Source organism: Corvus kubaryi, unplaced genomic scaffold (assembly GCF_017639235.1).
Source record: "Corvus kubaryi isolate FWS band 111438036 unplaced genomic scaffold, C.kubaryi_AGA036_p1.0 37334, whole genome shotgun sequence".
In the NCBI taxonomy this organism is placed as follows: Eukaryota; Metazoa; Chordata; class Aves; order Passeriformes; family Corvidae; genus Corvus; species Corvus kubaryi.
In genome coordinates this window covers 25,249,656-25,272,858 of record NW_024581108.1, presented here as the reverse complement: position 1 = coordinate 25,272,858, position 23,203 = coordinate 25,249,656, and the positions used below count along the sequence as shown (strand labels likewise).

The window sequence follows — 23,203 nt, the reverse complement described above, 5'->3', positions numbered from 1 at the left end:
ATTTAAATCATAATTCCCTTCGAATTACTTTTAAACTTCTGTTGAAAAACAGTTTTTAATGGAAAAATTTTCAGCTTTCACATTTCAAAGCAAATTTGATTTATTCTTCAGCCATCTAGAGAAGTGTATCCTGATTTTTTTTTAGTCTAAGCTGGAGAAGAAATTGCTGGAATGGCAGAGGGGAAGAACAGATATTTTTTGTTCCTTTGCAGATTCCCGTTAATCAGAACTCAATGAGCACTACACTGCACCATGTGCTCTCAGTGGCAGGACAATGCTGGAATTTTGGGAAACCTGACACCCAAAAGGTGTTAGGAAAACCCCCAGTGATGACAGAGAAATAGAGAGACAGATAAAGGAAAATCGGGATGGGGCAGGAAAAGTCCAGACCCCCTCCAAAGTCCTGAAAACAGGAGGGAAACAACCAGGGGTAAAGTGACAAGGAGGAAACGTGGAACAGGAGAGAAAAGGGAATTATGAACATTTAGGAAGCTTTCCCTGTGTGTTGTGACCATTCCTGTTGAGGCAAACACTGAATTCCAGGTTGATATTGTACTAAAAACGTCCCTGGCACAGGCCAGGAGGTTCTGGGAGCTGCACACGGAGCCAGCCCCAGCTCAGCACTGCCAGCAGGGGATGTTTGCTGCAGAAAACACAAACAGCTCATTTTTCTTGGTGGCACATCCCTCCTGCAAAAGTTTCTGCTGCTGGAATGAGCAGTGGGGAAGTTCTAACTGCAGAATTGACGGCAGACTGTTCAAACATTGGAATTCTGCCAAAATCTGTTGCTCTGAAAGTAACGAGTCCTGTTAAACGGATTTTCTCTTCTCCCTCGTCATTCATTATTCTCATTAATTCTGCCCTGACCCTCTCGAGCTCCACAGTGGTGCTGTGTTGGTGGGATACTGGGCAGACTGGGCATTGTGCACTGCACTTGCTGGGTTGTTGTGACTGAGAGTGGAGGGGTTTGTGCTGGTGACTAAAGGCTGCCCTGCCTTTGTGAACAGACCCCGTCGCAGCAGAGCAGCCTCCTGGACAACGGGCAGGACGAGGTGGCCGTGGGCAGCCCCTGGACCCCGTACCCGCTGGGCCGGCGGGACGTGCCCCCTGACACCGTCACCAAGAAGGTAAGGGGTGCCAGGCTCAGCCTGAGCCCGCCCTGGATGCAGCAGGACAGCTTTGGGCAGCACCTGGGGTGTTTCAAGGCTTAAAGCAAGAGGTGCTGTGAGTTAAGGGCGCTGTTTTCGTGGTGCCCCTTTGTGCGTTCTGCTCACGGAGGGCTGGGCAGGGTTTCATCTCGAGCTTTCATCCCAATGATGTTGTTCAGTCCATATAAAGCACGAGTGGTGGGATGGCTCCTGCCCAGCCCTGCCCAGGCACAGCCCATTTGCTGATAAACTCCCTGCAAAAGGGTCTCGTTCCTGGTGGTTCTGTGGTGGTGGATGTTGAATTCCAGTGCTTGGAGTTCCTGGCTGCCCCTCCCAGCCCAGCTCGGCTCATGGGCTCAGGAGCTGCTGGGTTGGGTTGCTCTGGCCATAAAGCTGGAGAATGGAGAATCCTCACAAACTGTGTCAGAGGAGGAGCTGCAGGGATGAGCCAGGATAATCACAGGGATCATTGTCAGGAGATCCATCCTCCCCATCCCTGAAGTCCCAGGAGTGAGTGACACCCGGTGGAAGCCGCGATGTCACACTGGCACCTGCTGTGTGTAACGATCCCAAGGATCTCCCTGCTGCTCCAAGCTTTTATCCAAGGCAGCTGCAGAAGCAGCAACCCTTGGCTTCACAGGGCAGTGCAGCCAGAGATCCCCAGGAGAATTCCTGGAAGATGGGAAACAAAAGCCATTGCTCCCAGAGATGCCTCTCAGGCACAGGAGGGGGAGGAGGGTGAGCTGATGGTGTGGGACGGAGCTGGCTCTGACAGCCGAGCTGTTTATCCTCTGAGCTGCAAGAAATTGGGATGAGAAATGTAAGAATCCTGGTTTTCCCAGCTCCAGAGGCTGTGCTGGGGAGGATTGCAGGCGGCTCTGGAAGCTGCGGGAATTGGCTGTTCCTAACGGGACGGTTCCCACAGGCAGGTAGCCACATCCAGACCCTGATGGGATCCCAGAGCCTGCAGCACCGGAGCCGGGAGCAGCAGTACGAGGGCGGCATGAACAAGGTCACCATCCAGCAGTACCAGCCCCCCCTGCCCATCCAGATCCCGTCCTCCCAGAGCTCCCGGGCCCCCCAGCCCCAGCGGTGCCTCATCCAGACCAAGGGCCAGCGCAGCACGGACGCCTACCAGGAGCAGGTGAGACACGGGGGCATGAACATTCCCGGCTTTTCCAAGGTGTCCACGGGAGAGGGGAAGCTCGGGCAGGAGCGGGGCAGCTGAGCTGGGCAGCCCAGGGGAGCTGGCATCGGACTGGGGGAGCTCTGGCTGGGCTGGGGGCAGGCTGGGTCCATCCCTTCCCCAGCACCAGCCACCAACACCCATTTTCTCCCACACTGACCCAGTGACAGCGTTTGGAATTGAGGTCCCTGAGCAGAGCTGGCACCCCCGGGTCAGACTGAATTAATTTGCAGCTTCTGCCCTTTCCCCAGTGGCCCAGTTCAGCGCCAGCAGGGCTCTGCTCAGACCTGCCCAGCACAGCCCAGCTGCAGCCCCAGTGCCCCAGCCTGGCACGGGCACTGGGGAGTTTCCTCATTCCCTGCTCCTGTCCCCATTAGATTTGTCCTTAATGACCCTGCAGGGCCTGTGTGAGGCCCTGAGAAGCAGAACAAGGTGCAGAGCCATCCCTAACCCTTCCTCCTGTGGGAAGTGTTGGTGGAGCCCCGGGAGCAGCTCCTGTCCCACGTCCCTGATGTTCAGAACCTGCTGGGGGAGGACGTGCTCAGACCAGCTCAGGGCACGGCCATGAAGCTCCTCTGAGCTCATTTTTATTTTATATCCAATTCCTCAATGCTCTTTGGAGCCACCCTGACTAAGAGAGAAGGCCCTGTTTGCTGTGGCAGGAGAGTTGGGTGCTCGGTGCAGTGCTCCAGAGATCCCGGAGTGTTTTATCCCTTGGCTTTGTCCCAGGGGTGCTGCACATCTGGCTCCTCCTGGGAAAATAAAACTGCCCCAGATGAAGCCTCACTGATGGGTTTATCCCAGTGCTTAAGTGAAAAACTTGGCCAGGATGAACTTCTCTTTCACAGGTCTAAAGGGTTTTAGTTTTATTTTATTAAACCTTAAAATCCATGCAAAAATCCGTGGACCACAGGGAATGTTGTGGTACCACTGCAGCGTGGGAAAATCCTGCCAGTACTTCCAGCTGACAGCAACATTCCAGTGGCTTTTCCCGTTTTGTGGAGTGCAGGGGCTCAGCTCATCCAGGGGAGTGGGATGTGAGGGAAGGAGGCGCCATGGCTTGGGCAGGGTTTAGTGCTGACATCCCTGTTTTCCTAACCCAGTTTTGTGTGAGGATAGAGAAGAATCCTGGCCTTGGGTTTAGTATCAGTGGTGGAATAAGTGGACAAGGGAATCCGTTCAAACCCTCAGATAAGGTAAGTTGGAAATTCCTCTCTCCCTGCTCCTTGTTTGAGAGCTCACAGAGTGGAGGCAGAGAACGTGAGGGGGATGTTTGTGCCCTTCTGTTGGGATAGTTGAAAGGTTTTTCCCTATGCTTGGATTTTTTTGTTGTTGTTTCTTTGTTTGGGTTTTTTGTTTTAGCAGAGTGGTGTTTGCTTTTTTTCCCCCCAGTTGAAGAAGATGAGGGAATCAAGCATCAATCCCATGAGTGTCTGACCCATATTCCCTGGATAAGATAATTTTTGGGGCTGTTTTCTGGAGAATTGCCTCTCTCACTTTTTAAGAGTCACCTTAGGCCTTGATTAAACTTTTACTAAACTAATTAGAGGGAACCCTAAAGCACGATATCATCCCTGGAGGCTGAAATTCCAGGGTTTGTAGCTGCTGTGTCAAATAAAACCAGCCTGGAAATCCCTGGATCCTTACAGACCCCACAGCAGCAGTTGTGTTCTGAACTGGGAATTAAAACTGACACCTGGTGGTGGTCAGGGACACTCAGGATTCATTCTGGGAACTGCACCTTTCAGATAGATCTATTTGCAATAAAAGGAAGCCCGGAAAACTCCAACATGTGGTGAGTCCCAGCTCCCAGGGGTGTAGGATTGGGAAGTGGAATCTTACACCCATGGATTTGTGTTTGGTGCCACGGGACTGACTGGAGTTTGTTGGAAAAGGAGGCCTTGAACACATTCCTGGAGTTGATGTTCTTGGATAATTCTGGATCTGGGTAGCAGAAACAGTGAGAACTTCCATAAATACGGAGAATGTTTGGCCAATCATGAAGTTAAAGCTGTGTTTCCTGGGGAAAGCAAAGATGTCAGTACAGATTATGATACACATTATTCTAATAATAATTAACACTTGCCCCGTGTTAATCACCCTGCTGATAACCTGTGGCTCCTGCCCTGTTCACACTGGACTTTCTTTGTGATGTGGGATTTCAGTTTACAACGACCCCTGAGTGCTGAAGGTCCCAGAGAGCTGCTCCACCCCCAAACTGGTGTTTGATTGCAAACAGATTAAACCAGTTTGGCGTTCACCCATCTCCAGGCCCCAGTTAGGGAGCCCCCTGTTTTTTGGGATGTAGTTCTTGGAGAAAGCATCCTAACCTGTGTTACTTCTGACTTATAGGGTATCTTTGTTACTAGGGTTCAGCCTGACGGCCCCGCCTCCAGCCTGCTCCAGCCCGGAGACAAGATCCTCCAGGTAGGGATGCCTTGGGATTCCTGGGATCTGAGCTCATCCTAAAGATACAGCAGTGGTGTTTGCAGGGGGACTGAACCGCCAGTTGTGCTTTTAGGGGATTTTAATATTGATTTCCAGCAGGGGTCCCCAAAGCACTAAAAAGTGCCCACAGGCGCCCACCTGGCTGGTGTCAAACTCGTGGGCAGTGCCCCAGGGCAGGGATTGTCCCCTGTGTCACAGCCTGCCCCATGATCTCCCTCTGGATCTTCCAAATCCTTGAGGTCCCTCCCAACCCCCAGCGGTGGAGGATTCTAGGATTCCGTGAATGCCTCCTTTTGGCACAGTCATCTTTGGGGTTTTCCCTGCCTGGAATTTGTATTCCTCTTTCCCGGAGCAAAGATAAAGATCTTTTATTGTATTAAGGCTTTAGGCAGGTCCTGGTCAGACCCCAGAGCCCTCCCAGAGTCACGGTATGATTTCAGTGGGAATGAAATCATTCCTTGGAGCACCCAGCCCAGCCCTGAGCCATCCCACAGAGGACAAGAGAAATGTGTGCTTTGTGTTCATGGGAAACCCTCAGATGTTCATCCTTTATCTTAGCCTTGCTTCTAATTGCCAAACACCCCTTTTTCCCCCCAAAACCAAGCCACTAAAGCCTCTTTCCCTGTGTTTTCTCTGCTGCAGGCCAATGGACACAGCTTTGTACACCTGGAACACGAGAAGGCTGTGCTCCTACTGAAGAGTTTCCAGAACACAGTAGACTTAGTTATCCAACGTGAGCTTACTGTCTAAATATTTTTTTATAAATAGTAAATATGTCTAGCCAGATCTAATGTTCAAACAGATTTATACATAGGAAACCAATTTTTTGCCAATTGCTGGACCAATGGCAAACAGTAGTGCCAAATGTATAATACTCTATGTTAGTACCAATCATCGGGAGAAAATATAAGAATTAACTCTATAAATATATTGTTCATGTGGCTCCGTATTAGTTTTACTTGTCAGCCTCTGGCTGTGCATTGGTGCGTTTTTTTAACCAAGTTCCTTCTTAAAAGTCAATTTCATATGATTTCAAAACACAGAAGCACATACAAATCCTTTAGGAATTCTGCTGTCCATCAGAAACACTGCCTCAAAGTTGTATATGCCTTTATAAAGATGAAATATATTAACCTGTACTTCCCATGAAATATTTCTATCATGTCGCATACGAAAGTATAGAGAAGAAAATATTTTCATAAACACCTCAAAGAAAGTATATATTAAATTAAATTTAATAATGTTCATTTATTTTCAATGCAAAGATATTCTATGCCTTATGAAAATACCTGTACATATGCCGTGTGTATAGCTGGCTCCGTAGGGATCAGGAACAATTCACTATACAGGGTGAGAGACTTCTCCAATTGTAACTCTGGGACCTCGGGACAAGGAACCCACGTGGGAATGGGATAACTCCCTCTGGAATGGGATAACTCCCTCTGGAATGGGTGAACTCCCTCTGGAATGGGCCAGGTTGGACGGGGCTTGGAGTAGCCTGGGCCAGTGGAAGGCGTCCCTGCCCATGGCAGGGGTTAAACAAGATGAGCTCCAAGGTCCCTCCCAACCCAGCCCATTCCATGGTTCTATGATTCCAACTCCCTCTGGAATGGGTTAACTCCCTCTGGAATGAGTTAACTCCCTTTGCTTTGGCTCTTCCCTCGATTCCATGTGCACACACTACAGGAGAACACCGAGGACAGGCAGGTTTGGCTCACGGATGGAGGAAGGTTGTGATGGTGGCAGTAAAACTCCTTTTGTTGCTGCTAATTTTACGCTTTAATTTTTCATTTCAGATTCCCCATTTACATTGTTGTGTATTTTCCCCCCTGCTCCAGGCCCTGACGGGCCCTGCTCGGGATATTCCCGTGGGTGAGGCTTTCTGGGATCCTTGATTGGAGTCCTTGAGAGGGATGGGCACAGGTGTCAGAGCTGATACATCCCAGGGAGCAGCAGGTGCCCCTGAGCCAGCCTGGGAGGAGCATTCCCAGCACAGGGTCAGTGGGACAAGCCCTGGTGTCTAGGTCCTGGGGCTGTTCCCAACGGGGAATCCCAAAGCCCAGACCGTGCCCAGCTCCTGCTGCTTCTGGGGTTCCGGGGTCGAGCTTGGGTATCCCTGACAGCAATATGGGAAAAGCCAGGGAAAGCCCCCTGCAGGTGTTTTTAGGGGATCCCACTGCCCTTGAGCAATGGCCAGGGGCTGAGGGACAGCCGGCTCCGGGATCACCGGCACCATTCCCACCCAAATCCCACATCCAAGGGTGCAGCCACAGCCCACGGACACACCCAGGGATGTTCCACTTCTCTAAGAATTCCCAAACCTTCCCTCTCTGCCTGTGGGACCTGGGGAGCTGCAGACACAGGGAAGCCTCCAGGACCTTCCACTCCTAATAATTTCCCATTTTCCCAGTGCCAGCTCACAGTTCCTACCCAGGTGATGGCAAACCAGGAGAGTTCTCAGCCAGTTGTTCCCAACAGCGACCATTTAACATCCTCGAATCCGGTTTCATGTTATCCAAGGTATTTTTTAACACATCCATGTCTGCATCTGTGTTTGGTGGCAGTGCCAGCCCTGGGAGGGGACAGGGGGCTCCACGCAGGAAGCAGGCAGGACAAGGCTGAGGGTGAATGGGGCAGCTGAGAGCAGAGCCAAGGAAATCCAGGAAAAATCTGAGTAGGAAATGCCCAGGAGGTTGATTTGCTCTTGGTAGTGAGCACTTGGAGTATAAAGATGTTGCTTGGTTAAAGCCCTTTCCAGTGCCTAAAGGGGCTCCAGGAGAGCTGGAGAGGGACTGGGGACAGGGGATGGAGGGACAGGACACAGGGAATGGCTTCCCACTGCCAGAGGGCAGGGCTGGATGGGATATTGGGAAGGAATTCCTGGCTGGGAGGGAGGTGAGGCCCTGGCACAGGGTGCCCAGAGCAGCTGGGGCTGCCCCTGGATCCCTGGCAGTGCCCAAGGCCAGGCTGGACATTGGGGCTGGGAGCAGCCTGGGACAGTGGGAGGTGTCCCTGCCCATGGCAGGGGTGGCACTGGATGGGCTTTGAGGTTCCTCCCACCCAGCCCATTCTGGGATCCTGTGAACCTTCTCTGCTGTAATTTAGCATTGAATTGTTATGCAAGCAGAAATGCTTCTGTACAGACTGTGTACATAGCTCTGAGGGGACTGCAAGGACAGGGAATGCAAAACCAGGAGAAACGAACCCCACACATCGGGATCAGCTGAGTGCAGCTGTCAGGGAGGCCCTGGCTCCTAGGGGGGATCAGGGGGTTTATTCCAGGGAGCTGCCTGTGGATGAGGGATGGGAATGGGGAGGGATGGGAATGGGGCTGTGCTGCCCTTCAGCTCAGCCCTGCTGGGCCTCAGGGGCTCCGTGACCCCCGGCCAGGCAGGGCCTGTCCCACCGCAGCAGGGTTGGGGACAGGTCCCTCACAAAGGCACAGGGGGTGACAGAGCTGCGGGGTCACCACCCACCGTGGCAGGGTTTGGACAAAGATAAACACAGCAAGTCCCACCTCAGCACAGGCAGAACTTCTTCCCATGGAGGTGGCAGAGCCCTGAACAGCTGCCCAGGACGGGCGTGGGGTTTCCCTCTTTGGAGACGTCCCAAACCCACCTGGATGGGTTGGACTGGATGCTCTGCAGAGGTCCCTCCCAGCGTGTGATTCTGTGAACTGGTGGGATTTCACAGTTAGAATTTCCAAAGGAAACTGGGGATGTTGTGTGCAGCTGGAGCTCCCTGCCCGCGCCCTGTCCCTCCCCATTCCCCGTGGAAGCGCACAGGGGAATGTGCGGCAGGGAGGGCAGGGCAGGCAGGGCAGGGCCATCCCATCCCGCGCCCATACAACTTTCCGGGCAGTAGTTTGGATAGGATACGGATCCGTGGATGCAGATCCATGGGGAGCTGGCCTGGCCCCGGAGCCACGGGCGGGCACAGCCGTGGTGGCAGCGGGGCCAGGCCCGCGGGGGCACCACCACCACCACCCAATCCCAAAGGCGCCATTTGCAAATCGCGGAATTTCAAACCAAAAAAAACCAAAAAACACAAAAAAACCACCCAAAAAGCTTTTTGCCAATCCTCTCCCTGGCTGCTTCCAGCTGATTTAGTGGAAGTGGCTGACTGACTCCATGGCCTTTCTGTGTCTCTCTCTTGGGTGGCGGTGGCCGTGTCCCTTCCCTCCCTCCCTCCCCTTCCCCGGGCAGGGCACTCGCTCATCACTTCGGTTTTCTACCTGTGAGTACTGTATCCAGTTCAGAACCAACAGCTTCCTTTAGTAAAGATTTTACCATTTTATAAAAGACATGTTTAATTATGATGGAGATGGCTGTATTGTAATTAATATTTTGAGATAATTGTGATTTTGAGCTTAAATTATATACAGAAATGGTCATTTTTGTATGTGTTCAAAGATTGCTATATTCCAGATGACTGTACTTTTCAGTTAAATTCCAGTATCCATGTAAATAAAGCTGAATGAGGAAATATTTACTACTTTATTAACATAGATTGTGAATGTACTTCATGTTTTTTGCAGTATAAAGACTTACTGAACTTGAAAGCTGCTTCATTTTATGTGCAAAAAGGTACTTCAAAATTCTATTTTAAATCTATTGATTGAGTGCAATCAGCTCCTGTCCCTTGGCACATGCAGGTTGTCCCCTCCCCGTGCCCTGGAGGGCCTGGCCCGTGCGTGTGGGGTTGCTGCATTTTGCAGATGCTTCTGTGCAGAGGGAGCCCAGGGACTGAACCGACGCTGTGCAGTGCAGCAGAGCCATTTTCGGCTTTGCTGTACCCACCTTTTTCAGTATTTCAGAAAAAAAAAAGTGTTTTGAATAACATTAAAAAGTCTCTTTATTGTATAAATAATAAAAACGTCACCTTATTGTAAAGGCTTGCGGGTGGTTCTTTTCCTGGCAGAAAGGAGGATGCAGAGGGAGGGGAAGGGGGAGCTGCTCCCCCCATCCCACTGGGAATGAGCCTGGAAAATTGGGCAACTCCCAAGTGGGACTGCCCTGGTCCAGCTGCAGCCACTGGGAGACATCAAATATGGGAAGGGAGTGATGGAAATGGGGAAGAAAACTCAGGGGTGGCTGCTTTGGGGGCAAATGTATGGAAGGACAAATGTATGGAAACAAAAGGGGGCAGGGGGTGAGGGCAGCAGCAATTCCATCATCCAAGGAGCTGCAGAAGTGCCCCTGGAGCTCCAGCTGGCCCCTGCTGTCACTGCACACAGGCACTGCCACGTATTTCCCACAGGACAGATCCTGTCCTTCCCATTCCTGCTCCCCCAAACCCTTTCCCAGACAGGTCAGTGCCTCCCATTTCCCTCCCAGTCAGGACCAGGTTCTGGTCCCCTCCTTGGAGACCACGGGCAGGTGCAGCTGGGCCTGAGCCCCCTGAGCCATCCCTGCTGCAGCTGGAACGCAACTCCCACACCTGGAGAGCTGAGGGTGAGCTCAGTGTGCTTTGTGTTCATCTGGACACATTCAAAACCGGGGAATTTTACTGTGGAACTGTATTAAATCCTGCTGTGCTACAGAACCTCCCTCCAGGGCTGTGTCCAGGTCTGCAAAAGAGACCCTGAGGGGCTGGAGCATGTCCAGGGCAGGGAACGGAGCTGGGAAGGGGCTGGAGCCCCAGGAGAGGCTGAGGGAGCTGGGGAAGGGGCTGGAGCCCCAGGAGAATTCCTGAGGGAGCTGGGAAGGGGCTGGAGCCCCGGGAGAGGCTGAGGGAGCTGGGAAAGGGGCTCAGGCTGGAGCAAAGGAGGCTCAGGGGGACCTTGTGGCTCTGCACAAGTCCCTGACAGGAGGGGGCAGCCGGGGGGGTCGGGCTCTGCTGGCAGGGAACAGGGACAGGAGGAGAGGGAACGGCCTCAGGCTGGGCCAGGGCAGGCTCAGGGTGGACATCAGCAGGAATTTCTCCATGCTAGGGGTTTTCAGGCACTGGAAGGTGATGGAGTCCCCACCCACAGGGCAGCACTATTACATTAAGGGTATCACCTACAGGACAGTTGGAAGTGTGTTTGAACAAGAGAAGTTCCCAGTGTTCCTGTCTACAAAGCTCAGTTACAGCTTGAAGGACCCAGAGCAGACATCCAAGGGGAACATTTATTGTCTCGCTGCAGCTGCCAACACCAGCCCCATTCTCACCCCTGGGGCACCTCTCACCACCTCACAGCTCCAGTACTCGACCACACTCGTACCAGGGGCAGTTCTGGGGACAGCAATGAAACAAGATAAAAAAGGGATACAAAAACCACAGTGTTCCCTTCTGCCTTTGGCCCCAACGTTCCGATGGTGCCAACTCTCTTCGACCCCAGCTCAGCTGCAGGAAGCACCATGGCTGTGCTGAAGGCAGCTTTCCATGCTGTCCTTTATCACAAACAGTGTCAACAGGGTGTGGGACGCTGAAACCCCTGCTGGAACATGCAGCGGGCAGGCAATGTTTCACAGGTTGGGTTCTTAACACTGCAACAAAGGCTCGTGGCCGGGCAGGCTCCCAGCCAGGAGCAGGAGGAGGATGGAGGAGGATGGAGGCAGCAGAGCCCAGGGGTGCTGGTGGGACAGGGATACCTGGATTGTCCTGTGGTGCCCAGGCGAGAATGCGGCTCTGCAGGTATTCCAGCAGTGCAGCCGTGCCCTCGGCCAGGCTCAGGTGGCAATGCCAGGCCAGGGCGCAGGGCTCAGGTGGAATGCCCAGGGCTGAGGTGGGAATGCCCAGGGCTCAGGTGGGAATGCGGCTCCGCAGGTATTCCAGCACAGCAGCCGTGCCCTTGGCCAGGATGGCGGCGCGGGGCGTACGGAATGGGTTCCCTTCCAGCAGCAGGCTCCTGCAAACAGGGATTAGTTACTGGGATAAAAACTCCTGTACCCACGCACTCATCCACTGCATACAGATTTCTGAGGCCTTTGAAATTCCTGAGTAATGCCTCTACTGTCCTGCTGAAGGAGTTTGGGTCTCTGCTTCCCTCGTTCACAGCAGCTCAGCTTTGGAGACAGCTGAATTTTAATTTACGCTGATAAATCAGTGGGGGTGTAGCACACACCCCACTCCTTCAGCCTCTACCAGGAGGAGTGAGAAAAGAACTCTGGAATATAGAAACAGAATGCCAGAGTGGCTCAGGCTGGAAGGGAGCAGTGGGGTCAGCTGATCCAACCTCCCTGCTCAACGGGCGGTGCACCAGCAGCGTGACTGGGAGCACAGGAAATGTGACCCCCCCCAAAGCTCCACCATGAGCTTCACACAACCAACAGACCCTCAACATCAGCTTTAAATGATGAAACAACTCCTCCAATTCCCTGCAATACTGAGAAATTAGGGAAGAAGTTATGGAAGAAACTGCCCTGTTCTACAAATGCTCAGAGTGACCCTTTTTGGGCAAACCCAATGCCCTGCCAACGGGTGCTTTTTCCTCTAGGAAACATTCCCTGAAGAATCCATACAGAACACGTGTTTATAACCAGGCCCCCATGACCCCACACACCTGAGGTTCTCACAGTTGCCCAGCTCTGGGGGCACCTGGAGGAGGTCATTGTTCTGCAGGTCCAGCGTTCCCAGCTTGTCCATCTCCTTCAGCTGCACAGGGTCGATGGATCCCACCTGGTTGTTGCTGAGCAGGATGGTCTCCAGGGCTGGCAGGTGATAGAGGACACTGGGGAACACCTTAAATCTTCAGGAAGACAAAGGAGGGATGGTCAGAAACAGGGCATTCAAAACAGGAGCCCCCAGCTGGTTGAAGTGGCTCCTGGTTCTCACACCACAGGAAAATTGTGTCAAATTGAGCCCAGCTCTTTTTATTGTTGTATTAAAAAAACCTACAGTTGCTCACCTATTAAAAGCAAGATTTATTGTGTGCAGCCTTTTCAGTGCCTCCATCCCCTCGGGCAAGGCTGTCAGAACATTGTTCCTGTTATCAAAGGAAGAGACGAAACAACAATCACTAAATTTAGTTGGGGCTTTGGCTGAGAACCCCCAGGACAGAACATATTGATCATGCTGATCAGCTACACAGTCTGCGGCCAGTTTCCTGCCCCATAACGGGGGCAGGAGCATGCCATGGATTCCCATTTCTGCCAGGAAGACACTCAGAGCCTGTCCTCTAAAGATTCCCAAGCACCCACCAACTCCACAAACGTGCCTGAAATTCAGCTCCTTGTTCCCAGAGGAAAGCTTATCAAAGTACACAGATCCTGGAGCCAAAGTGAATCCGTCAGGCCACTCTAAACCTCCCCAAAATCCATGCACTGAGCTAGTCCTGATCTAAACAATGCTGGGAGCATTTCTCAGGAGTCAGAGGAGGAAAGGTGACAAAAAGGAACCAGCTCTTGCCTCTGTTTCTGGCAGTGCAACAAAATCTGCACCTTCCCCATACTAACTCCCAGGATTTTCTGGTGTGGTTTTCTCCTGGGGGGTGGTGGGAGTGTTTTGAAGTAGCAACATCTCAGAACCCTTTCCTCACTGAGGCAGGATCTCTCCTCCAACAAGTCTCAGAACCGGTCCATTGCTTTTTAAGCAAGGCCCAAATTTAGGCCACGTCCTATTCTGGCTCTGCCATGGAAGCATTTTGGGAGTGAGAGATGATTTCAGTGCTGCCATCCCACTGGAACAGATGGCTGGCGTAGGGAGGCAGGGAAAGAAGATCCCAGGGAAGGAAGTGCAACACACATCACCAACCTGAGATCCAAATGTGTCAGTTTATGGAGCAGGCACAGCTCCGAGGAAATGGAGGAGATCTTGTTGAAGCCCAGGCTGACATCACAGACTGAGTCCTTCAGCTCCACAAGCCTGAAGCACAAAAGGAAGATGCTTCCATTATGGAAGCTCAGGGCTGCATTCTCAGTTACTACCCCCGGTTTATTCCACAAATCAAGGACATGTTGTGTTTCTTGGCTTTTCTGAAGGGATTTTGGGAAGACCATGGGATGCCACCTGTGGGAGCTGCTGCTCCTCCAGCCTTACACTTGGGGTAAGGCAAAGCTCAAATCGTTTATCTACACTTATCAGACTGCACTTTCTCTCACTGATTTCTCTCACAGATGATGCAACCAAAGCCTCCTCAGTAAATGCAGTCAGCAGCTATTGCAGAGACCATAGCACAGGTGACATCACTGCCACCTCCTGCCCTGGAGATGTTTTAACACAGACTTTACCCACCTTCTTCTGCAGCCAAAAAAACCTGACAGAAATTCCTATTTTTTCCCCATCTTTTGTTTCTGCTCATTGTTGTGCTGTTACAAATTGCAGGAGTATCTGCTGCATCTATTCTATTAACATGCTTTGGTGTAAAGGTTTTAACAGCTCAAGAAGTTCCCTGCTGAGTCCCTCAAACAGAATCTCTGGTTTAGCCCTAAAACAAAAAGCAATTAAATGAGAAGAACTCCTGTCTCTTGTCTGGATCGGCCTGGAATTCTGAGCCAGCTGCACACTCCCCCACACCTATCCCAGGGAAAGCAGCAGCCTCTCACACAAAAAGTGACAAAGCACAGGGTGCACAAGCAGCAGCTCCCAAAACTGAGTCTCTAGAAGCCTTTTTTCCCTCAGGGATTGCACCTCTCCAAGCTGTCTGTGCCAGAGGTTCAATGTTCACCCCACCTGGGAATAAATCACCCCCACAAGGGTGGCGGTGTCCTCAAAAATCAGTGTGGATGATTTTTTGGGCTCCCAGAGACACAGCAACCTCCCTGCTAACACAGAGGGATGATTTCCTCCCAGCAGTGCCAGGGAAAGCTTTTCCTTGGCTGTGGCTGGCAGCGGTGACTGCACAGCCCCCCTGCACACGAGGGTGGCACTGGTGCCTCCTCACGCTCGGGTTTGTGTGCACACAGAGCCCCAACAGCTCAGGGGGAGAAGAGGATGCTGAAACAAAGGCAGAAGAGCAAATCCCAGCTGGGAATGCCCTTCCCAGCAGTACCTGGGGGGGATCTCCCGGAGCTGGTTCTTGCTGAAGTTCACGGTGGCCACGGGATTGGTGCCCACGGCATCGAACACGGCAGCGGGGATCTCGGCAGCCTGCTTGTCACTGGGACAGAAGTGACACCAATTAACCACTGCCTGCTAATTAACAGCGCGTTTCTGCCTTCTTTTAGAGAAAATTAGGAGTAGAACACACAGGTAACAGCTGCAGAAAGCTCCCACCACTGCCCCATGTCCACAGTGTCACTAAACAGGACTTTTTTCCCTTTCCCAACCATTCCAGGTCCATCTAAGGAATAACTGAGCAGGCAGTCCCCTACTACAAGATGTTCTGGGACTTAGTGAAAACCATAAAGAGTTTCAAAGGTACTAAAAGCACCTGCTGGGATTCAGCAGTTCAGTGAGTTATTGCAGGATATTTGATAATACAAAAAATAGTTCCAACCCCACAATCCAAATCTGCCTATTCCCAAGCACAGGAATTAAAGGGGGAAATGCTCCCATGCAGCAGGGTTTGGGGACAGCTTGGTGTATAATGAAGGTGGGGAAAAAACCCACAAGCATGAAACAGGACAGTGTTCTTACAACTTCAGGAATGGGTACTATTCCCAAATACCTGTATTCCAGTAATTTCAGCGTGGTTATGGCATGGGTGTTGACCATGGACTGGCTGGGAAGAGTCATGGCTGTCACAGGAGCCTCTTCATTGGGGCCAGGTCCATCATCTGGGGACACCAGAGGGGTGCAGTGACACAGCTGAGCTGCTCTGAGTGGCCCCAGGCAGCTGCCACCATCCCCCTCTAATCCTGCTCTACTCTGGCTCAACTGAAAACCATCAGATTCGGATTATTTCCATCATTTCCTTATAAAGGGGTTTTTCCATCTTGGATTTGGGGGTTCTTTTAGGGTGTGGGAGGGAGAAGGATTGACCTGGACTTTGCAAAGCAGGGGAGGAAGTACTAGAGATGTGCTGGTGGCAGCTGCTCTGTGAGGTTCTGCTCCATGGGGTAGGGAGCTGGAAACTACAAAAATTCTGAAATTCCCTGAAAAAAGGGAATTCTGACTGGAAATGATGATATAGAGCAGCTTTATCCACACCAGCACATCTGACCACAACTCCAGTTAAAGCATTAGTATTTACCAACCCCCCTCTATGAAGTTCCTTCTGATTACTCCCCACAATCCACATGAAAAAGCTCCTGCACACCTGAAATGGGAATTCCCACCCAGCTGAGCAGGGCGAGTCCAACCATTCCATAAATCCAACTTCCACTCAAAGGAATCCAGCAAAACTCTCTGGAAACTCAGCAGCACCAAGCAATAAAAGCCTACTAACAACTGTGCCCAACCACAAGTAGTTAAGGAAGGGCAAAAGGGGCAGAAAGAAGCTAAAAAGAGAGGAATTTTCCAATTTACATCTCTCCAGAAACAGGAGTGGCACCGTTTTAGCTCCACGGATGCCCTAAGAGGCAGGGGAAAACCACGAGCACTGCTGGACATGCAAGACATGAGTTAATTGTGTTCTCCACAGTGGTATTCCCTGCTGGGAGTTCACCACACTGAGCATTCCATGAACTCCTGTCAAGTTCACAGGGCAGATTTCCACGGAAGAGGATGTCTGGAAGGAATTTTTGAGGCTGATTAATGCTGCCATCCTCTGGCCAGTGCAGAGACCCCCTGGGAAAGGAACACTCACACCACTGGCAAGGGCAGCTGAGCCATCTATTGAGGCCCCTTCGAAATACAGAGGCCAAACATCCAGAGATTGGGTTTGTAAATTATAATCCTCAATTAAGAATGTTTATTATTCAGTATTAGCTAACAGGATAAGAAAAAGAAACAGAAATATCACAGCAAATTGTTGAGTAAAGGAAATCATTACTGCAGGATAACTGGGGGGACCTGGATTTAAACAACTGCACGTCCTAAATTCTAATTTATTTTAATTTCTTAGAATATTCTCTTTAAAATGCAGCAGAAGAAAGCAACATACCTTGGATTTTGCTTCTCAGGTATTTCAGCAGTTCCTGGGTTCCTTTCTTTAAAAAAGAAACAAAACCCAAGTCACTCAGCAGTGTTTGTGCAGCTGGGGGGACAATTCCAGCACACAGGTGGATCCCACAGCACTCCTGACTAAAAATCTCACTGAAAATCCCGCAGCAAAACCCTCCTCCACAGCAAAACCCTCCTCCACAGCAGCCTGGGAACTTGCTTAGCTGGAATTTTATTTATTCCAGCTGAAAATTTCTGATCCTAAAGGACAGCCTCAGGCTCCACTTTTGTAGCTCCTTATGTGAAGAGTTTTGTCACTTCCAAAAGCAAGGAAAAAAGCTCCCATGAGCTTAATTTTCCCTTTAAAAAAGCTCCAGCACAATTTGCTGTGGAGAAGACATCTACAGTTTGTCAGTGAAGCCGACTGCTCATTGTTCTGCTACTTTTTTATGGCCCAAATTATAAACTCTGGGAAAATCACAGCAGTTGGCAGAATTTGCAGGGATTTTTAACAGCTCCAAAGATTTCCCTCAGTCCTCTCACAGCAACTTCCAGTGGTGAGACACAGTTGCCACATGCATAACCTGTGAGTAGTGAAGCCCAATCTCCTCTGGACTGTTTGTTTTAGGGGAAAGGCAAGTTTGGGGTATGATTTTACAGGTTTCAGAACCAGGGACTGACCTAAAGTGCTGGATGTGAATGAACATTTCTCATTCCAGCTGACACAGCCTATGAGACTGGATGAACACAGAGAGATGAAGGGAATGTGGATGCTGGAAAGGAAGGAATTGTCACAAGGAGACAGGCAGGGAGAGGTGGGGCTGTGCTGAGCATGGCAAGGGAAGCCAACAGGGAACAAGCTGGGAAGCTGTGAGGGAAAGGTGAAGGTCAAACTCAAACCTCAGTAACACACACGTGGAGAGGAAAGCAGAGAGCAAGGCAAAGCTCCAAAGCTAAGTGATGGCATGGGAGGTAACAAAAGCACACCAGGATTTAACAGAAATCAACTGGAAATTCATCAAGAACCAGGAATGGGGTTGGGACTGGAGTGAGAGGCCTGAGGAAGAGAAGGTGAGCTGGGCAGGGCTGGAGAAGACAAGAATCTGCTGCTCCACTGCACGCACCCCAGCCCTTTATCTCAGTATCCACCTGCTCCAAGCAGTACCTGGGGAGCCCTAAAGCTCCTCCATCAATTGCTCCTCTAAACCAAGTGTGAAAAATCCAGCCAGGCACAGAAAATTGCAGCCACGTGGATTTACAGTGCCGGTGATGGATCCAGGCAGCGCAAATAGAACATGGCCTGACGGACTCCTCGTGCCTGGCCTTTGCTCCAGGTGGCAAATACAGCCCAGCAGTGACACTTCCAGCTGAAGCAGCAAATCCTCAGTAATCCAGGGAATAGCAGGACTCCAGCAGCCCTGACTCAGACTCCTTTCCAGGAGCACTTTGGACAAGTGCTCATTAACTCAGTGCACACTCTGCTCCCTCAGTCAGGCGCATGAGGGTTTCCCCCTCCTGACAGATGTTAGAGATTTCATTGCAACACAGACTTGTCAGTGCTGCTTATTTTTGGAGCATCCCAGAGCTTTAGGAACATTGATTTTACAAGCCTGGCAAAGGCACAGAAGTAGGAATGTACAACACCACTGAGGAGAGGGGCCTGCGAGGGAAGAAATAACAGGGAATTCTGCAGCACGAGCAGTGCCCACGCTCCAGCCTCCCTGCTGCCCTGAGGACTCCTTTTCTCAGGAACAACTCACACCCTCCTTCTGCTGCCTCCCTACAAGAGAACAGACAACTGAATCCTACATCCTTAATTAAGACAAGATATTAAAGCCCATCCAGTGCCACCCCTGCCATGGCAGGGACACCTCCCACTGTCCCAGGCTGCTCCCAGCCCCAATGTCCAGCCTGGCCTTCGGCACTGCCAGGGATCCAGGGGCAGCCCCAGCTGCTCTGGGCACCCTGTGCCAGGGCCTGCCCACCCTCCCAGGGAACAATTCCTTCCCAATATCCCATCTATCCCTGCCCCTTGTCCTGTCACTCCATCCCTTGACCAAAGTCCCTCTCCAGCTCTCTTGAAGGCCCTTCAGGCCCTGCAAGGCCACAGTGAGGTCACCCCAAAGCTTCTCCTCTTCAGGCTGAACAATCCCAACTCTCCCAGCAGTGCTGCTCCATCTCTCTGATCATTCTGGTGCCTCCTCTGGACTCTCTCCAGCAGCTCCAGGTCCTTCCTGCACAAATGTTCACACACAACCAAGCCCCAGTGCTTACTTGCAGCAGGTCTCTCCGAATGGTTCTCAAAGGATTTCCCTCCAGTGCCAGGAATTTCAGCTGAGGGAGGTTCCCCAGTGTGTAAGGCAACCTGCAGAGGGAAACAACTGATTCCAAAGCAGCTCCAAACCAACTGTTAAAGAACGTGCAATGGTTGGTCAGACGGGACTCTGAAGCTCAGGTTCAAAGAATATTCAGGATCCCAAATTCATTTAAGTTGGAAAAGCCCTCCCAGACCACTGGGTCCAACCTGTGCCTGATCCCCCCTTGTCCCCAGCCCAAAGCACTGAGTACCACCTCCAGTCCTCCAGGGATGGGCACTCCAAACCTCCCTGGGCAGCCCCTGCCAAGGCCTGAGCACCCTTTCCATGCAGAAATTCCTGCTGCTGTCCACCCTGAGCCTCCCCAGCCCAGCCTGAGGCCGTTCCCTCTCCTCCTGTCCCTGTTCCCTGCCAGCAGAGCCCGACCCCCCCCCGGCTGCCCCCTCCTGTCAGGGACTTGTGCAGAGCCACAAGGTCCCCCCTGAGCCTCCTTTGCTCCAGGCTCAGCCCCTTTCCCAACTCCCTCAGCCTCTCCTGGGGCTCAACTCTTCCCCAACTCCCTCAGCTGCTCCTCACAGTGCTTCCATGTCACATGTAAGTCACACGCAGAACACAGAACATTTAAGAACTCCCAGTTTGATCACAGCAATCCCACAACATACAGAGGGTTCCTTCATTTTATGACTGAGTCATTCCTTAACTGCCCTTCCCCCAGGAAGGAGGAGCTGCCACCACCCAGCCCCAGCCCAGGTGCCACTATTACCTACTGATGTCATTGTTGGCCAGGTCGAGTCTCTCCAGCTTCTGCAGCACCGTGATCTCCTCAGGCACTGCCTTGATCTTGTTGTCCCTGAGCTCCAGCACGCACAGGGAGCTCAACTGTTTCAGATTCTCTGCGTTCAGGATTTCAATCTGATTCTCGCCAGCGTGCAATTCCTATGGGAACAAAGAGCACCACTACTGTGGCCAAATTACTTTATAACTTCTCTCCTAAATCATGACACCAGCAGTCATCAGTATGATGATGTGTTTTTTCTCTGTAGTTACAAAGAAAAAAACGATAATGAACAAAGTGAATTTATCCAGAAAACGTTCCCAGAGATAAAAAATAACTGTTGCAGGCAATATTAGATCCAGCTTTCAGCCACTCCTCTCCTAAACACTTTTTATTTTCCAAATCTGGAAAGTTGTGCAAACTCATCTTTCAAAAGGCTGAACAATGAGGACACTAAGAGAAGTTGCACGTGGGGATGCATTAAACAGAGTTCTAAGCACAGAGTTGCCATCTGGTTCTGATCACAGCACCTCACAAAAGCTTGTGTTCAAAGTAACTGTCACTATTTCAAAGTTCACAGCAAATGCATCTCCAGCAGAGCAGCCATTCCCAGCTCACCTTCAGCAACTTGCAGGAGGGAAACTCTGGCAAGGAACACAGTTTGTTTTTCCTCAGGTAAAGCTGCTCCAGGGATGCCATGGTTGCTAGTTTAGAAGGTACTGTTTCCAGGTAATTTTTGGTACAGTCCAGCTGTCTCAAGCCTGTGGAGTTAAACATGCAGTGACAGAAAGAGGAGAAAATAAAAATACCTTTCTACAGCAGCATAATTATCCTGGGGTTTAATTTGAAATAAAGGCAACAACATTTTGCCAACAACTCTGATTTTCTTGAGAAAACAGTAACTCCTCAAGGATGTATTTTAAAACCCTGCACTGTATTGCTGAACATAAGCACAGCACTGGCTGTTTGGCATTTAGTAACTCGAGGAAAGTGATTTACTTTTCATGGCACTGAGATCTGCAGGCAGCTCCTTGAGCTGGTTACAGGCCAAATTGAGCCGCACCAAGTTCACCAGCAGAGCACAACTGGTGGGAATGGCTGTGAGCTGGTTGTTGGACACATCCTGCAGATTGAAACAGAGAGAGAGATGAGAGATGTCTGAGAACATCCCAGGAGTGCTGCTAGTGCAAAGTTAATTAGTGGCAGAACAGTAAAATTAGATGGCTGACAACTGGCACAAGTGTGAGAGAAGAAACAATCTCCCAGGGCTGCCAGATCACCGGGGATTTCAGCCTTCCCAAAATACTTGTCAAACCAAGAACAAACTAAAAACAAACCCCACCATGCAATAACTGACATTAGAACAGTCACTGGAATATTCACCAAGTTCTGCCACTGAATCCACAGGATCTTTTAACTGGCAGTGGGGAAACATGGGTAAATCCTTTCCAAACAAAGAAATAGGTTTGAAGTTGTGCTTTACCAACTCCTCCAAGGTGAGGAGCTGCCCCAGCCTCTCGGGCAGGAGGCTCAGCTCGTTGTGCTGCACCAGGAGGCTCCTCAGACGGGGCAGCTGCAGCAGCTCCTCGGGGAGGCTCCTCAGTTTGTTGTGGCTGGGGTGGAAACATGGAACACAAAGGGAAAGGACGAACACTCAGGAGTTTTTAGGAATGTAACTGCACACAGAACATTTGCATCCCACAGCCTGCTGGTCAGGACACTGCCACCCGTAAGGAAAACCTGGCTCCTGGGAGCAATTAACTATCTTTACTTACTTGGTCAAGAAGACTTTTAATCCTACTCTGAATTTACAACATTCCAGACAGATCCCAGGGTTTTTTTGTTTATGTATTTCTCACATGCAGTGGCAGCATAACCTCTCCTTGTGCACAAATTTACAAAATTACCCCAGTAAACAGAAGATTTTGAACCTTCCAGCACAAACAAGATCTACACAGTTATTTACAATGTGCATTATTCATGACTGGAAATATTTTATCCTCAGAACTGCCAGACTGAAGCAAATAAATGCAGATATTTTGTGTATGATCATTCAGAATATCACTGTTTACATCTTCCAAGCAAGTGTGACTTTGAATATCAGTGAAAACAATTTCAACAAATACAAGGCCACCAGTTTTGATCCAAAACTGATAATATAACATAACATAATATAACATACATAGTATATAATATATAATAATACTCTACAGTGAGTAATCTGGAATTAATTTTTTGAAAGAAAGGTTGATGTCCTGCCATCTCTCACTCACACCTGAAAGTCACTGTAGTATTTCTCACGTTTATTCTGTACCATGGCTTTACCTGACATCGAGTTTCTGGAGATTTTCAAGTTGCCCTAAAGCAGAAGGGAGTGATGTCAGTTGATTGTCATGCACCTGGAAAAGAGAGGTTTTAGAATACAGTTACTAATCTGTACCTTGCACAGCTTTTTCCCAGGCCTCCCCACCCCCACAGGGAACAATTCCTCCCCAGGATCCCATCTGTCCCTGTCCTCTGGCAGTGGGAAGCCATTCCCCCTTGTCCTGGCACTCCAGGCCCTTGTGAAAGAATACACCAGGGAAACGGAAAACAAAGATCCAGGACGACGTTTTCCCACCTCCTACGTGGAAGTATTGTCAGAGCACCAAGGGATCCTTGTACTCACATCCAGCATGGTGAGGGCAGGCAGCAGCTGCACATCCTCCGAGAGGCTCTGCAGCTTGTTGGAGGCCAGGATCAGCTTGGTCAGGTCCGTCTGCTCCCACCAGCGATCGGCAGCTCCGAAGGACAGGTTCTGCTGGGCTTCCTCCGGGACGTCCAGGTTAATCCTCCACACGTGCTCGGGCACTGCAGCACAAACACAGGCGTCAGCTGAACCCCAAAGGTGTTTGCTGCAAGCTTCCACTATCAGCGTGCTTTCCATAAATAAAATCACAGAGTGGGTTGGAAGGGACCTTAATGATCGTCTAGTTCCAATCATATACAGAGATGGATGTATATATGTGGATGTATACATGCATGTGCATGTGTGTACATAAATACATATATACATACAATACACACATCCCTATAGTCACCCTGCAGTCCGTTGTGTTCAAGACACACTTTTGCAGGGCTGACACGAAGCCGATGGAAACATGCCAGAAACAGACAAAAGTGAGTCGATTGCGAGCAGATGGCGCTCCCCGGGAACCGCTCCCGCCCCGCCCGGACGCGCTGCCCGCAGCCCGAGCCCCGCGGTGTCCCGGGGGGCAGCAGCGCCGGCGAGGTGCGGGGCAGGAGGGCCCGCGGGCGGGTCCGGCTCACGCACCGTGGGTGAGGCCGCGTCCCGCCAGGTTGAGCTGCCCGCTGCGCCGCGCCAACCGCAGCAGCCCCTGCGGCACAAGCGGCGCCGGCTCGGCCGCCCGCCCGAACCCCGGCC

General features: G+C 51.0%; 2 protein-coding genes across 5 annotated transcripts in view; one reads left to right on the top strand and one right to left on the bottom strand.

Moving 5' to 3' along the window:
• The window catches only part of LRRC7 (leucine rich repeat containing 7), a 60,140-nt gene extending 54,151 nt beyond the window's left edge, over positions 1-5,989 (top strand). For 3 of the 4 annotated variants that reach the window (XM_042030993.1, XM_042030989.1, XM_042030990.1), the window contains 5 exons: positions 1,008-1,127; positions 2,074-2,292; positions 3,438-3,530; positions 4,687-4,761; positions 5,425-5,989. In XM_042030993.1, the coding sequence (XP_041886927.1) occupies positions 1,008-1,127; positions 2,074-2,292; positions 3,438-3,530; positions 4,687-4,761; positions 5,425-5,532 (615 nt within the window). In that variant the 3' untranslated portion in view covers positions 5,533-5,989. The remainder of the gene's footprint in view (positions 1-1,007; positions 1,128-2,073; positions 2,293-3,437; positions 3,531-4,686; positions 4,762-5,424) is intronic. The other variant, XM_042030991.1, reaches the window with a different exon arrangement.
• Positions 5,990-10,878: 4,889 nt separating this feature from the next.
• Positions 10,879-23,198, bottom strand: LRRC40 (leucine rich repeat containing 40; the record flags this gene model as incomplete). Its single annotated transcript, XM_042031061.1, has 15 exons — positions 10,879-11,614; positions 12,269-12,454; positions 12,614-12,691; positions 13,459-13,569; positions 14,696-14,803; positions 15,314-15,422; positions 16,691-16,736; positions 18,964-19,054; positions 19,768-19,940; positions 20,398-20,540; positions 20,779-20,902; positions 21,263-21,392; positions 22,105-22,178; positions 22,448-22,629; positions 23,093-23,198. Coding segments are annotated over 15 exons (1,767 nt in total), but the record flags the coding sequence as incomplete, so codon positions are not given.
• Positions 23,199-23,203: the final 5 nt, after the last annotated feature.